This window comes from Dermacentor silvarum, chromosome 2 (assembly GCF_013339745.2).
Source record: "Dermacentor silvarum isolate Dsil-2018 chromosome 2, BIME_Dsil_1.4, whole genome shotgun sequence".
Classification (NCBI taxonomy): Eukaryota; Metazoa; Arthropoda; class Arachnida; order Ixodida; family Ixodidae; genus Dermacentor; species Dermacentor silvarum.
Genome location: NC_051155.1, coordinates 235,369,385 through 235,391,373, shown reverse-complemented (window position 1 = coordinate 235,391,373; position 21,989 = coordinate 235,369,385). Strand labels below are relative to the sequence as shown.

The 21,989-nt window shown below is 47.3% G+C and overlaps 1 protein-coding gene and 1 non-coding gene across 2 annotated transcripts in view; both read right to left on the bottom strand.

Annotated features, from left to right (window-relative positions):
- Positions 1-21,452, bottom strand: part of LOC119440752 (neprilysin-1-like) — a 129,859-nt gene extending 108,407 nt beyond the window's left edge. Inside the window, exon 1 of the mRNA XM_049663043.1 lies at positions 21,295-21,452. Within this exon, the coding sequence (XP_049519000.1) occupies positions 21,295-21,452 (158 nt within the window). The remainder of the gene's footprint in view (positions 1-21,294) is intronic.
- Positions 6,023-6,209, bottom strand: LOC119443297 (U2 spliceosomal RNA). The gene has a single exon (XR_005190241.1). It is a non-coding gene; the product is annotated as a U2 spliceosomal RNA (small nuclear RNA).
- Positions 21,453-21,989: the final 537 nt, after the last annotated feature.

Here is a 21,989-nt window from a genome sequence, read left to right as displayed (position 1 = left end):
CATTTTGCCAGCAGGATGTTACTTCGAACACGAGCAACACACAAACCTATAAAAATGCCTTCTTTGTCTGCTTTTCTTTTGCACGTAGACATTTCCGTTACAAGTCGCCGTATGCGACCTTAGGTACATGTTTGCGAGAAAAAAAAAATCCGCCGGCAATAATGTCTACGGCATTCTGGAAAGCCATTGCACTATACTGGTCAATAACACGTTGAATTGGTGGAAAGTCCTTTCGGGAGCAGAGAGTATTGTAAATCCTTTGTGTCGATGAAAAACATCTTAAATTCTCGGTTTGAATTTGCCGACAGGAAAGTTAAGTACGTCATTTGAGCTATAAGTAAGGTAGGGGGTCATCCATGTGTGAAAGAGTTAATTTCTCTTGAATGAAGGATGCCACCGCCTTCTGCCAGGCATTCCTGTCCGAAAGAATGACCCTCAAAGGGCAATCCATCTCATGTTTCTTCAGCAAAGAACATCTGCAAACAGGACCTCTTGTTTTTCTCTATAAGCTGAGCTAATTTATTTAAATCTAACTCGCTCCCCAGTATTCTTTCGCTTTGGTCCTTTAGTTTTGACAAGAACATATCGATATTTTCGTTAAAGGAGGACAAAATTGTATCCGATGTTTTTCTTTAAAAATCTACAAAATGAAGGACTAAGAAAGCACCTTTGTCAGCCGGTAAGTAACACTGATAGCCGGCAACCTTGAAATAAATTATTGGTAAACCTAACTGGCAGTCCACTAGAGGAAGACCTAAATTATTTTAGCACATCGACCCCTTCAGAAACAAACTTGCCACTTTCACTTAAGTGTGCTTAGCGTGACACTTACCTCGCAAGGGTCAAAAGTTCAGGCGGCTCGGGTTGGACAGCCAAACTTAGGTGCCAGGGGTCTTCCCAAATAACCCAAACCAGCACCCGGCTTTGTTGTCTCCTGTCTAAGAGCTGCTATTACCGTGACGCCAGATGGCCGATGCCACCATGCGAGCCTAACTCATAAATACCACACTTAGTCGGCTCACAGTATCTAATATAACGGGTCTCTACTTGATCTCCGGCCTTTTTGTTCGTTGACCTACATCACGCTTGCGCCAGTATCCCGTTCCTATCCATAGCAGTGTTTTTAACTGCGAAGCTGTTTAAGCCAGCCGTAACTTGTGGTTCATGGTTCGTATCAAGAAACTATGAAGAAATAAAAGAAAATAAACTGTCATGCCGAGGCGGGATTCGAACCCAAGGCGAGCGTCGTAACCACTAGTCTATACAGCAACGCTTGCAGAACATGCATTTATGCGAACCATAGCCTCCTCTATACTTATATATATATATATATATATATATATATATATATATATATATATAGGAGGCTATGGTCCGAGACGCACGAAAATAAATTATCATCATCATGAGTAATAAGATGAAAAGTTCGCGCGCACTTCCGGAGAATGCTGAGCTACGATTGCCCAGCTTCGTTGTTTCAAGCGTTGCGCGGCCGAGTGCAAGGTTAAACGTTTTCTTTTTATTGCGATAGCAATTATATGGACACTCCAAAGCAGATTTCTGCCGTCGTCGTCGCCGTCGCCGTCGCCGTGAGGTTCCGTATGACGTCAATGGAGATGAAATCGTCGCCGCGCGCCGAACGCTGTATGTGCGAGTGAAAGGGAGCGAGGGACGCGCGCTTTCACTGGGAGTGAACCCACGGCGGAGAACAAACGCGCGTTCTCCTCCGTGCTCCCTTAAGGGCTGCAGAAGTAGGCGTCTCTTTCCTCCTTTACAATCACCATATATGTAGAGCAAACGTGCCTTCTTCCGACTGCGCGAAAGGCCGCCGGGGGAGGCGGAGGGAAGGGAGGTGACGTTTAGCTGCGGCACCAAGTGCGTATTTATATAAAAAGTTGTCGCAGTTTCACCTGAAAGGCGAAGCATCAATTGCGATAGCAAATTTGTAGAGAGCTATATGGAGTAATGATAGTAGCTTTATCAGCCGTATAAACTTGGACATGCAGCAGCACCGGCAACACGCAGAACTGTTGTCGACGCCGTCGGCGTTTTGCTCGCGTTCGCACAAAATGCGTGCGGCGTTGGTGAATGTTGCCGGAGCCTCTGATATAAATAGGCACGTGGTGCCGCAGCTAAACGTCGCCTCCCTCCCCCCCCTCCCCCCCCCCCCCCACCGGCCTTTCGCGCGTCGGAAGAAGGCGCGTTTGCTCCACATATATGGTGATTGTAAAGGAGGAAAGAGACGCCTACTTCTGCAGCCCTTAAGGGAGCACGACGCAGAACGCGCGTTTGTTCGCCGCCATGGGTTCACTCCCCGTGAAAGCGCGCGTCCCTCGCGCCCTTTCACTCGCACATACAGCGTTCCGCGGCGCGCGGCGACGATTTCATCTCCATTGACGTCATACTGAACCTCACGGCAACGGCGACGGCGACGACGACGGTGACGCCGACGGCAGAAATATACTTTGGAGTGTCCATATAATTGCTATCGCAATAAAACGTTGTAAGGCGAGAAGGTGGTAAAGACTTCCGACGCAGCTCGACGAGTGTCCCGTTTTGATGTGGTAGAAAACCTCCGAGCCGCCCCCAGAGGCCAAACGCCGCACGCGTTTTGTGCGAAAGCGGGCAAAACGCCGACGGCGTCGACAACAGTTCTGCGTGTTGCCGGTGCTGCTGCATGTCCAAGTTTATACAGCTGATAAAGCTACTATCATTACTCCGTATAGCTCTCAACAAATTTTCTATCGCAATTGATGCTTCGCCTTTCGGGTGAAACTGTGACAACTTTTTTTTTTCGACTCTGAAAAAGGTAGCGTGAAAGCTCGTTCATTCTGAACAAGCAACGCATATTTTACATTGTACTGGCTTAGTGCAGATCGCTCTAATAAACTTCATCGGCAATCTATTGCAACAGCCCGCGGTGTTGTAATTTGTTAATGAAATGTAGCTATTAATTACGATCCCCTCAAGTGTCGCCATATGAGTAGAGGTCTCGTGTCACTCTTGCAATGTCCACGGCTAAATAAGGATGACTTTGTGAGGCGTCTGTATTACGGAGGCCGCTTTTAGCACCATGCACTTGAAGCTCACTTTCACATAACACGAAAGAAAAAGTTATTCTGTAGTTCTGTAAGTCAACACGCAATCGGAATTTGCATGACCTTGCTAGGTCATATTCGACACTAAATTTAATACTGTGCGACATGACACGTGTGAAGTATAGATACAAAAAAATATGAACGGTACTAGTGTGTGTCAATCTTTTGTGCCTCTACGCCGTACTCGTTCTGTTGCGCCGCTTAAAATTTAGTAGCACGATCGATCGCCTGTAATGTGACACTCAGTGGCTCTTCTTTGAGAATCGGGTACCAAACGCACGTTCACAACACCAAGGAGTCTACCCAGGGTGAACCTCAGGCCGGAGACGCTAGGCGAACTAAAATAGCATCGTTACGAAACAGACGAGACCTGCAAAAAGCAAACGGTGATAGCTTCACACAAGAAGGCGAAGCTGGCAACAATGCACACTGCTCTCTCAACACAGATCACGCGCTCCGTTTTCAGGCTGAGCAAGAAGGCGCTTCGCACACGCGTTTGTGTTAGGCGACATATTTGTGTTGGCCTTATCAGTCTTTGTTTACCTCTGAGACCTCACAGCGGCCATATAAGCGCCAGCTTGGGTGTTATAGGCTAATAAAGGTGTTTTTACCCTGCTTTATGCTCATTGATGCCTCACGACGCATTAAAAATAGGCTGCTGTTCCTTTTACTTTCCTCGTCGACTCAGTCTGATTATGAGGCACGCCGTAGTGGACAACTCCGAAATAAATTAGACTATATGGGGTTCTTAAACGTGCTCCTAAACCTTAGTGCACGGTTTATTTATTTATTATTTTTTTCATTTCGCCCCCAACGAAAAGCGGCTGCCGTGGCTGGGATTCGATCCCATGACCTCGCGCTCAGTAGCCAAACGCTATACCCACTGAGCAAACACGGCTCTCGTCGACTCAGTTATCTTTATGGTAATGTAGGAGTTAGGCTGCAGCGGTAGGCAATTAAAAACTACGAGAAAAACAAGTACGGAACAAATAACGGAACAAAACTGCATGGAAGAAGAATCATATTGCTCAAACTGTGGCTCCTTTCGCACAGTTAACATACCGCCTGACGCGTTTGCAGGGAGGCGGGCGAAATAGGCAAATGCCAGGCTTTATTGCCGACGTGTAAGCGGCCATAATAGCACTATAGTGTCACATTGCAGTGAGCTTCAAGAATTGAACGCTACCCAAATGGTGAGTTAACAATCTAAGTATATATATACATTGGGCGGATTTGTGGCCCGAAAAAGAAGCAAGACTGAAATCACAGCGATAGCCACGAGCGCGTCTTCTTCTTTCTGGGGTTTCGCGTGCCAGAACCAGTTCTGATTATGAGGCACGCCGTAGTGGAGGGCTCCGGATAAAGTTTGACCACCTGAGGGTCTTTAACGTGCACTACAACGCAAGCACACGGGCGTTTTTGCATTTCGCCTCCATCGAAATGCGGCCGCCGCGGCCGGGATTCGATCCCGCGACCTCGTGCTCAGCAGCTCTCTACTGGGCTACTGGCCACTGGGCTAACACGGTGGGTGCGTACTTTCTAGAAAGTCCAGCACTGTTTGAGTCGCACGTGCAGACTGACTAGACAAGACTATTTTGCTATAGAATCGGTGACAACGTTAGAGGGACACTAACCGTCGTATTCGGAAATGCACCTAGCTTGAAGGCCTTCACTCGCCGGGGTGGCTCAGTAAGCTAAGGCGTTGCGCTGCTGAGCACGAGGTCGCGGGATCGAATCCCGGCCCAGGCGGCCGCATTTCGATGGAGGCGAAATGCAGAAACGCCCGTGTGCTTGCGTTGTAGTGCATGTTAAAGAACCCCAGGTGGTCAAAATTAATCCGGAGTCCTCCACTACGGCGTGCCTCATAATCAGAACTGGTTTTGGCACGTAAAACCCCAGAAAGAAGAAGCTTGAAGGCCTTCCTTGACTTGATCTATAGATGACGCCTGTCGTGAACGCGTCTAACCCCCGTATTCACAAAGGCACCTCGACTCGACCCTCCACTCGAAATGCTCCTTGAGGGCGGCTTTTCATTTCACAAATCGCCCTCCACTCGAAACGCGCCTTGAGTGAAGGAAAGCTGGAGCGTTTTACTCGAGAATCTCAAGGTATAGCCCCGCAGCTACCTTGAATCGCTCCTTGAGTGAAATTAGTGCGCAAACATGGCTGCGTTGTGATCTGTCACTCGCCTCGTCGGCTTTTTCAGATGGACGCCGGTTGCCTCCGCAGCTTTTCTTTCGTTAACGATGCTGCGTCAGTTAACACACTGACAATATCATCCATAATAACCACGATTAACAACTGCAACGTGAACCGCAAATTAAGCACAAGGAAACAACGAGCAGCAGGCAAATGCGGGCGCAAATTTTCTTATTTCTCAGCCATGCGCCATACTATAGTGCCTAGAATAGTACATTCTAGGCACTGTAGCCATACTCAGCTGCTGGGGTGCGATCGTTGCCAGACCTCAAACATAGCTCCCGCTTGATCTATCAGTCGAACGCTAACAGTGGCAGCGCTGCCGAGCTAAATTTGTGCATTGCGCTGTGTTGTCATTTTATAACGAAGCCAAATTAACAGAAACACATATCTGTCTTAAATAATTGGGCTTTTGCTAAGCGCATTTAAGAATAGCCTCGATATCAGACGCTTTTCTCGGTCGGCGCACTTCACTCGAGTCAAGAGCGCATTTTCAAGGCGGAGGAAAAGTGAAGTAGTGTTCATGAAACGCAACGGCGCCTTGAGTGAAGGAACGCTCGTCGCCTCGACTTGGCTGAGTCGAGGAGAAGCGTTGAGTGAAGGCGTGTTTAAGAATACGGGGGTAAGACGCTCATTGCATTTCCTTCGGCGCTCGTATACCTTGGGGCGTTATTACAGCGAAGCTGCATATGGCTAGTTTCCAGCGGATCGATGTCCGTAGACTAAGAACGAGGGCTGATCCCGAAGATAGCGCAATACCTGGCCGACCCGCGGTGGAGGGGAAGCAGGCTTCAAGCACTCCGCCAACTTGCAAAAATAAGTTTTATATCTTGGGTCTACATGCAACCTGTATCAGGTTGTATTTGACAAGCTGATAAGAACAGATACTACACTTCGACCCGCGTCGGCCATGTCTACGTTCACACCATACACGTGTACGCCATCTCGCGTATTCAAACTATTGCTTACCAATCTCAGTGTCTTCTGTCTCCTGACGTCGTGCTCGGCGTAGGCTCCTACCCTCAGTTGTGCTCTGACTGTGAAATGGGTATATAGGCCGCGTGTTGTACGGTCTGAAGAAGAACAGTGTGCCTACCAAGAACGACAATGGGAACAGAAAAGGGAATGGGCGCGGCGGCGGCGGAAGGAGACCACCGGCGACGAGCGGGCCGCGGACGCCAAGCGTACGTGTGCTGCCTGCCAGTATCGAGAGGCGAAAAAAAAATGCGAACCGCGCATGTGGTCCCGATCCCGCAAACTTGGAACTTTTCATCGGAGCAACGGTAAATCACCACATACACAGCTTCGCTGGCCATCCACCTTCGCAGAGTGGTATGGCACTGAATGTTTTTGACCAAGTCAAGCAGCGGCTTTAAATTGAGGCGCATTTCTGAATACGGTGGTAAAGCGAAGCAATGAATCAGTTTAGAGTGATAAAGCATTTTTCTTAAATGTTGTGCCTATTACGCATTATGTATTCCGTGTCATAAAGACAGCCCGTTGAATATTCAAGTAAAAATCTCGTGACTCACGGGACATACGTCGCGTAATCGCGTGCTCTCCAACTTTCAGAGCATAAATGAACAACACCTTTAATCTAGTGCGCTACCACTGAGAAAGTGATATAGTAGTGACGCACACCACCACCAGCAACAAGCGTGGCGCTTCTCGATAGCCAGAACAAAACTGGAAAATCTGTGATCGCCTCTGCCCTGTCAATAGTTCTGGTATTCAGTGACACACGGCAGGCTTGAGAGCAAGCCATCGGGGCGCGCAAGCAAGTAGTCAGCTGACTTATTTCTTAATAATTCTTTGGCTGTTATTACGGCGGGAAAATGTATTTCGTAACAGGCAGAAAACTAACAGAAAAAGCATTGCTGAGTCACGTGTTTCACTGAACCTCTTACAATTTTTTCATTTATAGTTTAGCCGAGTTTGGGCTTTGTGAATGCGGTAATAAATTTGTCTTGTTATGCAACTAGGCACGATACAAAAGTTTGTGTGCCTTGCTCTGCAGAGAACTAGCCTGATGTTTTCAGTCCTCTCCTCTTAATGAAGCGCCAGCATATATTTAACCTTTGGCTAAAGTTAGATGGAGCCCGCTCTGCTCAAAGATAGTCGGATCCAGGTCATGAAGTTGTGAGATATGTGCGACAAGTGTTGATACTGGTCATGCAACTCAGTGAACCTGAATTACTAAAGTCTGATGACAAGTGTTGTCAAGTGACGACGCAGTGATTATGTATAGTAACGGGTACATTTATCTGTTCACCAACACTAAACACTATATATAACACTAACACAAAATTAAGCTTTCGGTGAGTTTATTGCCACTGTCTCAGACTGTGGTGATTACAAGAAACAAACTAAATATATTCGTAATTTTCACCGCGATAACCACTAACTTGTGACCAGCAATAAATTACGTTTGCTGCTTTCGTCATGTGGATGAGCTGGAATTAGGAGTCATATATGCACTACTCCGATGCTACAAGCCTTCGAAAATACACAATGTTTACGCATTAAGCAATGTTCTCTACCTCTTATATTTTTTCTTGTGCCAAATTTTCCAGAAGTATTAACTTTTATCAGCGTGCAAATAAATTCGGTTTGCATTTCTTGCTTTTGATAAAAAACGTTAACCATAGATATAAGGCAGATTCTGTGCATATGTGAATGAGTCACAATAGGCAATAGTCAAGATTTCGACGAAGACTCGTCTGGTCAGGAAGAGGGTAACAAAAAAAAAAAACGCAAAGAATTCTGGTAAATGACCAAGTCGAACAGTTATGAACCTTTGATAGCCCACGCGGAGTTCGTTGTTCACAATGCAAAAATGGAATTTAACTTCCGACTTGGTAAGTGACCAAAATATTGTTTTTTTTTGTAGAGATGGGTAATCTTGCTACTCGCACAAGTATACATCACCTAATAATGAAGGCGTGTCTGTCTACGCCAGGTTCGTACGTCGACAAACACAAAACAAAAGGAAAAAAGAAGGAAACGGAACATTACGTCCGGAAGATACCCTCAGGTTTTCGCGATGCTTTCTCGTGTAGCAGAGAAAGTTCTCATTTATCTTCTCAAAGCTTGTGAAAGCATTGAAAAAAGACTTAAAATAAAAGCAATAAGAATGAAAATGTGACATGAAGTATTGTCGTTACCCGCCGCGGTGGCTCAGTTAGCTAAGGCGCTGCGCTGCTGAGCACGAGGTCGCTGGATTGAATCCCGGCCGCGCCGGCCGCATTTCGATAGAGGTGAAATGCAAAAACGCCCGTGTGCTTGCGTTGTAGTGCACGTTAAAGAACCTCAGGTGGTCAAAATGAATTCCGAGCCCTCCACTACGGCGTGCCTTATATTTGAACTGGTTTTGGCACGTAAAACCCCAGAAAGAAGAACAAGTATTGTCGCTGCCGTCAGTCCTGGCTATTTTTCTACTAGCTTCCTACAGATATTGCTTTTGAACAAGGCTAACAGCATAATCCTGGCAGCAATTGACCACACACCTGTCAGAATGCTTGAAAAGTCTCTATACATTCTGAATAAATCTGTTCATATCCTCGTTCCTGTACAAGAAATAATAAAAAAATTCAGGTCTGGTAGAATGTGACGCTGGCAGACCAGTCAAGTACATGAATGACGGCGAGTGTAGTTCCTTCCGCTTATCCTTCGCTTTGCTTTCTTTTTCAAAACGCAGAAGACAGCTTCGCTCGCCGTATGCACTTGTTGCTACGTTTGTGAAGTATCGCTTTTTCAATTCTTTTTAGGCTTTTATAATGTCCTCATTACGGTGAAGACTTTTTTTTTTCCTTCTCGGCGCAGTTATGCGAGGGCAAACAAGCTGTCTACGCCAACTGTCTACGCCAGCTGTCTCCGCCCTAGACATCGGTGTGACAGCAACAAGAGTTTCCAACTCGGCACTATGTAAGTTCCGATGCATATTTCTCTTGTCTTGCGCACGTGTGCTTGGCCCATCTTGCTGTGCCCACGTCGCGAGCCGCTCTCAAAAAGTACGACCAGGGTAAAGAAACGGTGAGAAAGGACGAGAGGGCATAATTTGAGCTTGTGTGACCTACGAAACACAACAAGGTGCTACTCTTAATTTATGCCAGTGAAAAAATTGGGGAAAATAAGATAGACGAAGCAAAACAGTGAGCCAAGAACCGCCGTGTCCCCGAGGAACGCCGCAAGGAAAACATCGTGTTGAGGATGGAGGAGCTTTGTGGGGAAAACATTAGTCAGTGACGTCGGAAGTGGGGAAGTAGTTGGTGGGGTTGTCGCACTTGTTCTCTCACACAGAGATAACTTCCCCTGCCGATGCAGGTGCAGGCAGCTCAGCGGCGTGGAGAAAACCAAAAAAAAAAAAAAAAAATCACCGCATATCCACGAAGTGAATCATGATGAGTGGGGCGAAGCACTGGGGATCGTTATGCCGTAAAATCACCCGTGACATTGGCCCACTCACGCATGTAAATGCGTGACAACGCGGTGTACAGTATATACACTGTGTTTTATTGCTCATAACGCGTATATCGTGTTGAGTTCCGGGTTGCGTTTCGGTTTCATTATTACTGCTTTATGGTCGGTGAAATGCACAGCCAGCGGTTCTTCTAGCGGATACATCCTAAAGTTTGCAAAGACGAGGTCTATATGCACGTTCCCCTCGTGGTCGTGGGTTGCTTGTAGTCGTAAGAGATGCACCATAAGAGAGCAGCTTGTTGTCGGCGTTGCCGCTTTGCTGCCGCTTCCCTCGCTCTCGCCTCCGGGGTATATAGCTTGCTGTCGGCGTTGCTGGCGAGCCGCCGCTACCCGCACCCTCAATTCCGGGTCCGCTCGGCGTTTTTGGCGCTTTGCCGATGCTTCCCGCGTCTTCGCCGCCGAACTAGCTTGCTGTCTGCGTAGACACTGAGCCGCAGCATGCCGCGCCTTACGTTAGTCCATGGCAGAAAGAGATTGTGTGGTCTGGAACGCGCCATACACAGCAGCGCCATCTCGTCTATAGACGTTGAGCCGCTGCATGCAACGTTTCATCCATGACAGACAGATGGCGTGGCAGTCGATGTGAGCACGGACGACGGCGGAAAGACAAGGCTAGACTCTAAGGGGCTTCGCCCCTAAAACAAATGAGAGAAGCTGCTCCTTCACACTTTTGTCTGCCATCTTCTCTACGCTGCAACTCCCCCCACCTTTTTTTACAGCTAAGCTGTTTAGGGCTAGGTTCAACAGAATCGTGTCCGCGCGTAGAAAAAAACTATCATCATCATGAGCATTGGCTCGAGCGTCGTCGTCTTCTTCCGCAGCTGGCTCGTTGGCGCCCCTCGGTTAGCGCTCGGGACGTTGGATGCAGTTCCGAGCACGAGTGCGTGCTCTGGACGTGCAGATCGCGACCGTAGACCGACCGGCGTGTACAACAATTTCGTCTCCATGTGCGTGGCGGTTTTCCGCCAGTTGTGTCTTAGCACAGGTGTCAAAATTGATGACTAACTTGACTGAGAGGTCATGACATTAATAATATCACATGCTCGTCAGTTACGTTATGATTAACGACAATAAAATCACGTGTGGCGCATACCCGCATTGAATATGCGGGTATGAGCCAGGGATAAGCGAGTATGAGCCAAGGACAAGGAAGGAAGGAAGGAAGGAAGGAAGGAAGGAAGGAAGGAAGGAAGAAGAAATACAGAAAGAAAGACAGAAGGAAGGTAAGAAAGAAATCACGTGTGTCTCATACTAGTATTGGATGTGTGGGTATGAGCCGTCGAGAGCAGGAACGGGAGAGATCTCACAGGATCGTGCAGTGTGCCACGGCTATGAACGCTGTGGCTCACACGCTAGTCTATGACGATGGGGCGGACTTGGCGCAGTAAACGCACTACTTGGCCATTGCGCCGGGCGAATACAAGATGCCGGCGTTCTTGCTCTTTGACTGAACATTCCGAAAGCGCTCAATATTATCAATAATGCTAATATATAAATTCACTATATCAATATCCACTACTGCAGACCCACCATAGTCACAGCTTCGCTCGCTTCCATCTTCATAGTAGTGGAAGAGCTCTGGAGTTTTTTTCTCTCTCTTCTTCCCCTAGCCTCCAGTCCTTCCCGACACCGTTGGCGTTGACCAAGCCGAACTAAAAGTTAAGAACAAAACGGGGGAAAAAAGAAAACGACGAGAGGAAGAGCAGCGTGTAAAGCGTGCGTAATATCATCGCTAGACGGGTGTCATTAACGCTCCCGTAATTGCTTATGCTTTATTAATGACCTGCCGCAATTATTAACGACGTCTCGCAGACGCATAATTAAGTAGTGCGCCCACAGTTTATGTGTTTACTAGCCTCCAAATGTCCGAGTGGCGCCCTCTTGTGTGCGATCTCCACTGTGGACCTCGGCTGCCACGTTACGCGCTGGCTTGCTATATACCGGTGGTTGTTTGACACGGCCGACCGACCACCTATAGTTGAGTTTCACTCCGACACCCAAGTGCTCCAAACTGTGTTTGCTGTGCCAGTTCGTCTTTTCTGTTACGCCATCGTGGTGCCCTAGTTGTCATGCCACTCACCAAGTCCTCAGGTGGAGCTTCCCCATATGGCAGAGAAAAACAAAGATTCGTCCGAAACCGCCACTGGCGATGGTACACACGGTCCTACGGAAATGTGCTGTTGGGAGCAGGGCGCGCTAACTGCAGCGCTATCGGGCAAGGCTTTCACAATTGGCAATTTGTGCGGGATGTTGTGCGTCGTGCTGACTGAGAGTGGCGCTGTCTGCGAGTGTAGTTGGAAAGCCGCAGCCAGCAATAGTGTAGCGTACGAAGACGACGTTGTGCGCATCACAAAGAAGTTGTTCTTGAGAGGATGTTTGCATGGAAGCCTACCGAGGCCACAGCCAATGGGTTAAGAGCCACAGACATCGCTGAAGGCCTCGGAACCTTCTGCAACGCTCGAGTCGGTAACTATTTCGACTAAAAGTGTCCGGAATATCGCAGTGCCCTACAACTTGTATACCTTTTATTCGTCGAGGTAGAATAGCTACGAACGCTTGCTGCCTTTGCCGTAAAGATGAGTGTGACAAAAACAGAAAAGAAATTTAGGTGCCGCATTTCCGTGTTTTGATCGACATTGAAATTGACTTGACAGTTTGAGATTAAGCATTATATTACTCTAGTAGAGATCCAAGCTTACTTGGCGCATATTTTCTACGAATTAATATGTTGGTGCCATATTTTTTAACAACGAACAAAATATATTTTTTTTCGGCTGTTATGAAGTTCCTGAAACTTCTTAAAGACTGGCCGGCTAGAAAGAGAGACAAAATTACGAGGTGTATGCAAAAAATAGCGTAGCTTGCACTGGTGGCACAATGCTAAAGAGACAGCGGAGCTGATGGGCACTTAGCTAGTCCTGGCTTTTGGGCTAGGCTAAGCACTACGAAGTCATCCCCAGCATTTTCCGGAATTCATCGCGAAGCGCGGCCTCTTCTTCGGTAGTACGAACTATATTTGGGCGTCCCATAGCTTCTACTGATCGAGCGCCGCCGCCCACACGCTTACATAGCTGTTGCCTCAAAGTCACCGCATGCGCAGATCCAATCGTTATCACGGCGCATGCGCAGAGCTCGGCGCGGTGGCGGAAACCGGTTGCGCGCAGTGTCTCCGAGCTGCTGCCGAGCTGCTGCCGACGCCGCCCGTGTTTCCCGGAAATCAGAATTCTGGGCATGTATATCCAGAGAAATGGATACAACCTCACGACAATCAAAAGTTAGAAGGATACGCGGCGCAAGTCACAGGGATATTTAGGAGAGTTGCACTCAAAGGCAAGGACCTTAAAGAGAACAGCCTCCTCAGACTCATGCAAGCCTTTATTACTAGCCGAATAGCGTATGAGACACCGTATCTCGTGTTTTAACAAGATGAAAAAGAGGAATTAGACGCGATCATTTGTAAGAGCGTTAAGAGAGACCTAGGGATCCCAGACTCGACCTCGACAGACCTCCTTCTCAAAATGGGGGTTCACAACACGCTAGTTGAGCTCACTGAGGCAGTACGAGTCTCTCAGTTGGAAAGATTAGGCCAGTCCAAGACAGGGAGAAAAATCATGGAATGGGTAGGAATCCAATGTGACAGGGGTGCCCCGACTGGCAAGAAGGACATTCTGTTGGACGTGCGTAAACGCTTCCGAATTGGCCCCCTATTTAAAAATATGCACCCTATCTACACCAAAGAGAGGAGAGCTCACAGGGCTAAGGCTCTAGTAAATAAACTTCAAAACACACCGGGCGCATAAAGTAGCGTACGTGGACGCCGCTTGCGGCAGAGATGGGGCTGTGGTATCGATGGTGGTAGATGGCGACGGGTGCGTTCAGATATCGTGCTCCACGTGCACGAGGGACGCCTGTACAGCCGAGGAGGTTGCAGTAGCGCTCGCTTGTGCGGATACAAAAGCGGGAGTCATATTATGCGATAGCAAATTAGCTATCCGAAATTTGAGCAAAGGGCGAATCTTAGAAGAGGCAGTCAAAAACCCTCATAGTAGGGACATAACATTTATTTGGGTTTCGGCCCATGAAGAAATCCCAGGTAACGGAGCCGCTCACGAGCTCGCCCGAGCACTACTCTACCACCGGTCAACTCTAGAGCAGCCAGTTCCAGGGATCAAAGATATCATCACGCACAGGGAAATTGTAGATCATTATACAGCCGAAAGAAGAATCTTTCCGCCTCCGCATCGGTCTTTCTCTCACTGGAGGACGCTCGCATTTGGCGGCGTCTCCAGGGAAACAAACATACATCACCATATTGGATCTACTTAACTCAGACGAGAGACTATAACGATACCCTCTGCAAAATTGGTAAGGACAAAGGTACGTTAGACCATGTAATATTCCGGGAGTGTGCTGGTTCCCCAGGGGCCAAGCAAAACATTGACAGTAGAGAAGCCTGGGAGGCCTTGCTGCAGAGCGAGGCTGACGACGACCAGAGTCGAGAAATCCGCCTGGCCGTTGAGGCCGTGAAGACTCACCGTCCTCAGCGCGCGGGGATTGCTTCGTCCTCCCCCACTACCTACGTGTAGGTTAAGAGGCGGGCACCCCAGCTCGGTGGAATAATAAAGTTTTCAATCAATCAAATCCCCGGCGCGAACGCGGGAAACGGGGTGCGACTGTTTTCACAACACATCAATGCAGGGGCGGGGCCTCGCCTCGATGACGTAACGATGCTCGAACGCAATCATATGGTTCGCATGAACGCATGTTCTGGAAGCGTGGATGTGTGGCCTAGTTGTGGGACGTTCTCAAATGAACTCTGAAAAAAGAACTGCCGATAAGCCCTTTCGGTATTCGTTTCTTGCCATGCGCAGACGCAGAGGGAGTGCCGGCTGACATGATATTGCTTTTGTGTATGAACAGTGTGTGGAAAATGCGCGTAGATGTCAGGAATGCCCGCGTAGATGCAAGGTCGGCAAGGCAATACCTAATGGAAAGTCTCGCGTACACGCGCGATGCCCTAAAGCACATAATTGAACCACCAGAGTGGTTTCAGGAGCCTGACGTTTTGGTGTCTGGGGTGGCCTCTTTGAAGGCTTTTTAACTTAGTACAGTCTAGCCAAATTATGTAATAAGATTTTGTAGCACCAAGTGACCTACTTTGTATTTGTACGGGTGTATGTATTGTTGCGAAGAAGGTAATAAAGAAAAAAAAAAGGATGTGTGGCCTAGTGGTTACGACGCTCGCTTTGAGACCGGGGGTCCCAAATAAAAGAATACTGCTCCAGTCAGGTAGACTGCTCGCTCCCTGATAGTGAAATCGCTCCTTGAGACCGGGGGTCCCAAATAAAAGAATACTGCTCCAGTCAGGTAGACTGCTCGCTCCCTGATAGTGAAATTATATTTGGATAATCAAAACAGTGATGCGTTTATTTAGGAATACCACGATCCCTTAACAGCAGCCACAGTTGTGCCTAGTCACCACCAGCCCAGCGTGTTCTCCGTTCAGCGCAGGCGGAAAGGTAAATACACCTGGCAGTGAAGCTTCCTTAGAGGCCCATACGTTCAAAACATGGCGGATTATCGGCGGTTCATGGGGCTTAGCGCCATCTGTGTGAGGATCGAGGGAACACTTCCGGCGGAAGAAAAAATAGTTTGACGTCATATCCGTTAAAAACAGAACTGACGTCATTTTGTTCTCATAGGTGCGAAATTTGTTTTCGGAGGCCTGCCATTAGAGCTGTATATTCAAATGCCCCGCCATTCGACTTGATGGGCGTTCCAAGCTTTCAGTGCGGAAAGCGATGCAGGAAAAGGTCAGCCGTATGGATGTCGAAATCGCATCGCTGCACAGAACGTACTTTCTTTGGAGGCCGACGAACGCTTCGGGCGTAGATTGCGTAGAGTGCTCGTCCTTTCGTCGGACGCCAAGCCCGTCGGCCAGCGCTGTCGCACGAAAACAACTAAACAAGTATCTGACGGTCGCAGTTCACTACTTGTGACTGCACAGGTTAAGAAACAATAAAACTACCCCCGTCACCTAATTCAGACAAACGTCGACATGCAAAACAACACAACATGTTAGGGGGGCGTATTGTAACAGGTGAACTTTAAGAGCGCGCCTTTCCACGCAGTCCAAGAGCTGCATTGCATTGCAAGCGATAGCAGCGTCAACGCCCACCACTATCGATGGGCGCTCTCACGGTGGGCGCTGAAAAAAGGTATTTATTGATAATGATCAAGTAAAATCGAGTAGTATCTTATTTTCTCGCCATGCGTATATAAAATGGATTAGGAATTTTATTTACGTGAAATGAATCTAACTGCGTCTCGCTTTAATTAAAAAAAAACCGCTTAGGTAATTCCCAGTGTTTATTCCCTCCAAACATAGTCGCGCTTCAATCGCTGCTCCCATAACCACCCTTGCTGATGTCGGTGACAATTGGTTCTGAACCTGCTTTTCGGCCAAAGCTTCGCGACCTATGTGGATCGACCTTGCAGGCGGCGTTGGAACGCCGCCAAACAGAGAAGAAGAAGAAGGAGAAGAAGAAAAAAAAAAAGGAAATGGTGATACGTCATCGAGGCGAGGCCCCACCCCTGCGCTGATTTGTTTGAAAACAGTCGCACCCCGGGAAAACGCGGTCGCTCCGGCACGTGCGCATGCGAAGCTTCGCGACCTATGTGGATCGACCTTGCAGGCGGCGTTGGAACGCCGCCAAACAGAGAAGAAGAAGAAGAAGAAAAAAAAAAAAGGAAATGGTGATACGTCCTCGAGGCGAGGCCCCGCCCCTGCGCTGATTTGTTGTGAAAACAGTCGTACCCCGGGAAACGCGGTCGCTGCCGGCGCATGCGCATGCGCAGTACACAGGCGGTAGATTGTGCCAGGTGTTCTAGCAGCTGCGGTGTCGCTGGTTGCCATGGCTACGGCGCGGCTGGCTTTCTGTAAAACACCATACTTTTTACAACTAGCTTAACCAGCTTCGCTGTTAAAAGAAATCGAACTTTTGAAATAGCGCGCCAACCGGCAGAGCAAGGGCGCTGCGGCTGCTGAGCGCACGTAGTGGCAGGTTTAAGCAACAAACTGCCATTGGCCGCGTTTCGCTCTGACTATGAGTTGGCGAGCTACAGCCGCTGAATTGAGCACGTGCGCAAGCGGTTCGTCGGATTAGTGCCAAAGTGATAATGAAAGAGCTTGAAGAACGTGTGCGTGTAAAATTTTGCGAAAAACTAGCAAAATTTTCACAAAGACATTTAAATTCCTTATCCAAGCATACGGGGGGGGGGGGGGGGGGGGGGGACTGTATGAGTCGCACGCAGTGCTATTAGTGGTTTAAGCGTTTTTAACACGGCAGAATGTTGGTCAGTGATGATCCAACGCCTGGACGACCTTCCACATCTGCCGATGATAACCGTGTTGAGAGAGCTCGCGCTGTCATTCACGAAAATCGTCGTTTAATGTTCGAGAAGCGGCTGACGAAGTGGGCATCAGCCTAGGATCATGTATTCAAATGTTGAAATATAAACTTGAGATGCGTCGTGTCAGTGCAAAAATCGTGCCGCGCTTGCGAAGCAGACCCGTGTTGAAATCAGCGAGGAATGGCTTGCCACTGCCAATGACAATGAAAACTTCCTAAAGAACATCATACCAGATGATGAGACATCGTTTTATGGCTATGATATTGAAACGAAGGTGCAGTCGTCGCAGTGGGTGGGCAAAGAATCTCCTCGTCAAAAAAAAAAAAGCACGCTTAAAAAAATTAAAATATGGGGTTTTACGTGCCAAAGCCACGATCTGATTATGAGGCACGCCGTAGTGGGTGACTCCGGAAAGTTGGACCTACCTGGGGTTCTTTAACAGTGCACCTAAATCTAAGTACACGGGTGTTTTCGCATTTCGACCCTCATCGAAATGCGGCCGCCGTGGCCGGGATGCGATCCCGCGACCTCGTACTCAGCAGTCCATAGCCACTGAGCAACCACGGCGGGTAAAAAAAAAAAAAAAAAAAAAAAAAAAAAGAAAAGCACGCATGAGTCGGTCAATGATCAAGGTGATGTTGGCCGTATTTTTTTACTGCAAACACATTGTCCATCAGGAATTTGTATCACGTGGCCAGATGGTAAACAAGGAAGTCTACCAGGGAATTCTAGCGCGTTTGGGGGAGTCGCTCCTTGTCCGCAGCTATCCAGCAAAACATCGCCCTCCCATTGTGCCCATCCACTGTATTCTCCGGACCTAGCCTCAGCCGACGTTTTCCTGTTTCCAAAACTTCAAACCACGTTGGAAGGACGTCGTTTCTAAACCACAGAGGAGATTCAAGATAATGCGACAGCAGACCTGCGCGCCATCCCAGAAAGTGCGTTCCAGGAGGCTTTCCAAAAATAGAAGAAATGATGGGAACAATGTATTGCAAAAGAGGGGACTACTTTGAGTTGCACAGTGCTTAAAACGTTGTACAATAAGCAATAAAGATTTTATAGCAAAAGTTCGGTTTCTTTTTGAACACACCTCCTACTTAGTCATATGTTGCAACGGTGACGCACAAAGGAAAATTAAACGGGATTAATTACATCGTGCCACGAACCATATTATTTCACAACAAACAAAATATATTTGGCTGTTATGAAGTGTCTGAAACCTCATGCAGACGGCCGGCTAAGGAGGACAAAGTTACGTAAGTCATGTGGCGCAATAATGACGCACAAAGAGAAATTGTACGTGATTAATTACATCGTACCACTAACTACGAGCGACACGTCTCGAAGGACCCAGCTCGGCCTCCGTACGTTAGCCGGCTCAGCGTACATCTCAAAAACAAGAAATACATGCTACGAATCAAGCGCTTGACAGGGTCTTTCTTCTTTCATCCTGCTATATCGCTAGCTCGCACCGTTCGCGAAGGAGGTTTATTGAATGCTGAGAGCAAGCGTTATCATTTTACGTTGTCATGGGACAACCTCGGCTAAATACAGGTGCCGGTCACGCATTGCCCTAAATACACATATTTTTTTTTCTGTAGGAGCACTATCTATGTTATAAAGCCCTGTAAAAAGCAGTATGTACCAAAGCCGCATAAAAAAAACTACTTTGTATATGTATCTTTCCGACGAGTTGAATATTTTATTTTTTTCACGATGGTGTGGTTTCTTGTGACTGGTTCGAGGTTTTCCAAATGCGCACTGAAGAGAAGAAATTTTACATCGTACTACCAGAAGCTAAGATCAATTTTCGCAATGAAAAGCGAATATAAGATTCCTTTGCAAGAAGAAGGTCTGAAACATAGTTTACGAATGGAAAACATAATAACGCTCAGTGTCTTCATTATTGCCCGTACAGCCGCTTCCACGAAATGAACCAGTATTCTGCTGTAGCCACATTTCTCTTTTCCCCTAAACACCGTATGAAACTTGTCACACGATATCGGGCTTGAAAACACTTAACCCCATTTCGACTACACCAAGTCAGCTAAAGTTAAACTTTTTGCTCGTGAGATATATTTTGCTGCTCTACAACAGAGATGTTTTGAGAACCTAAACAGGCCAAGATAGTTTGTCTTTAAAAAAATGTCGCAGTTTCACCCGAAAGGCGAATCATCAATTGCGATAGCAAATTAGTAGAGAGCTATTCGAAGTAGGGATAGTAGTTTTATCGGCTGCATAAACTTGGACACATTCGCTTACTAACTGAATTAACAAGCGTGGTGTCAGCGCGCACAAGCAAACATGAATAGATCACACTCGATGACCGCAGACAACCACTGTCAAAGCGTTGGCAGCAAGCGCAGCCGCCGCAGCAAGCGAAGGTTCGTGCGGTCTATCGCTTCAACGGAAACAGAGTGGCGAATGCACAGCGCATACAAAGGTCAGAGCCGTGTGGAGATCGCTTTCAAAATACGGTGCGCGCGACAGCCCGAACCGGCGTAAGGTACAAGCGCGGTTGTTGGCAGTAGAAGCTGCCCCCCCCCCCCCCCCCCCCAACCTTCATAACAAGTTTGAGTACATGTACAGCCTTTGTCCATTCGATAAACTGTTTTCTTTTCGTCTTGCCAATCACAGCTTAAAATGGCTTCGCCATGGTTTCAATCACGCCATGTGGTCCTATATATACTCAATGACAGTTCCTGCGCCGAATTCCTCCCATACATTGTGCACACTAGGCTTTCTCAACAAGGCTACCTACAGTTACCCAGAGTAACATTTATTAAGAAGAAAAAACATTAGGCAATTTCTACTGCTATATTTTTCGGAACTCGCTTCCAACCAACATCTAGTGATGTCATTATCTAGGTCCGTTTCATAACTATGTAAACAATTATTTAATTACGCCTGTTTAAACTAAGCGCACTTCTTTCCTTACATTGTATAGTCTGTTTTTTAGTGCTAAATATACATGCTTTTTTATATCTTTTATCTGAGACATTTATTTCTGAACCTCCTTTGCTAATTATTTCATGCAGTTTTAGTTTGCTGTGTGTGTTGCAATCAATAAACCTAAATAAAAAAAACTACTGCTTAGGGGTAAAAACTTGCCTGTGAAAATTCGACTGATTTTACGTCAACAATAGCTTTATTATATATCACCAATTATGTGAAAATATGACAGAAGCGCAGATAGGGCGTCTCGGAAAATTTTTTCGAAGCTTCGCAAAAATGTAGAATAATTAACAGCTCTTCTGGGGTCGCTTGTATAACAGTGGAATAAATATTAAAGCGATTAGACGAAGTAATTAGACAAGTAATAAAAATAAATTAAGTTTGAAACAACGCTGCATATGCAAGACTTAAAATCTGCTGTCAAAAAAAGTTCGCAGTACGCTGACGCTGCTAATTTATGCAATATAATAATTGCTGGCCAATGTATCCAGAAAACCAAATTTCACTTGCACCAGTCTCACCCTCATAGCAGACGCCTACAAGCACCCTGATTTCCCGTCGCATTGGTCGAACGAGCACGAGCAAGCACATTTACTATAACCGCAATCTCCCTCGCTTTCTGCCGTAACGATCGACGCTCAGCAAAGTATGGGTGGCGACACCTCTCTTGAATTTCCACACAAGTTCCCCGTGACAATATAGGTGGTGGCAACGTTTTTTATAGGCTGTTTGGCCACTTGCTCGTCACTCAAGAGACTACACTACCGCCAAAAATAAAAGCTCAGCATTGCAAATTATTTAACCCTTCTATTTCTCGGGGGGGGGGGGGGGGGGGGCAATGGTGTCACCCATGGCACGGCGCGACCCTTCATTTATGAAATTTCTGGCCATCATTATATCCGCTAATAATCGATATTTAGTCCAGCGAAGAAGATTAAATAGATATATTGAAACGTAATCTGTCATGTCAAGCTGGTTTAGTGCTTCTACTTAGTACCCCTACAAAGGGGGTTACGTAGCTGCTTGTAATCCACCCTTTTCGAAACTGGTAATGGTCACCGCACTCGAAAACAACGCTGCAGCCGCAATCAGAGCGTGCGAAAAATAGTGTGTGCGTGGTTGGACCAAAGCGAGACGACAACTTACTCACCTGTCGGAGTCTTGTGTGAGCCGTCCGAGATTGACGAGCCGCGGCATGTACGGTAGTACAAGGGCGAAGGTCAGTGCAGAGATTATGACGAACGCCGACACGAGGGCCGTCGTTTTGCCTCGCAGAATTTTCGACGATTGATCGGGCGTGGAGGACATGGCTTTTATCATTGCAATGTCTCTCTTCACTCAGCTAAGCGGAATGAGAGATACAGGAAGAGAGAAATAAAAAAATAATATCAAACTGAAGTCGAACGGCGTCGGATGAAATTGCTTAGTGCTCGAGAACGCGCACCCAAGTGACTGCTTCATTTCTTAAAAACAACTGTGGCGTTTAATGTTCCTTCACACCGTAGGGAGGGGCTTTGATTTAAATTTTGACCACCTGGGGTTCTTTAACGTGCACCTAAATCTAAGGACACGAGCGTTATATTGTATTTCGCCCCTATCGAAATGCGGTCGTTGCGGCCGGGTATACCCGGCCGCAACGACCGCATTTCTCAAGCGGAATTTCTCAAGCGGAATTTCTCAAGCGGAATTTCTCAAGCGGAACTTCTCAAGCGGAACTTTCTCAAGCGGAATGGGGCCTATATTCTTTCTGTGTCCGTTTTAGTGTAGTAAGATTTAACAGTTGCCGCTTCGCAGAAATCGCAGTTACTAAGCTAATTACTAGAACCGGGCTATTACCAGTAAAGC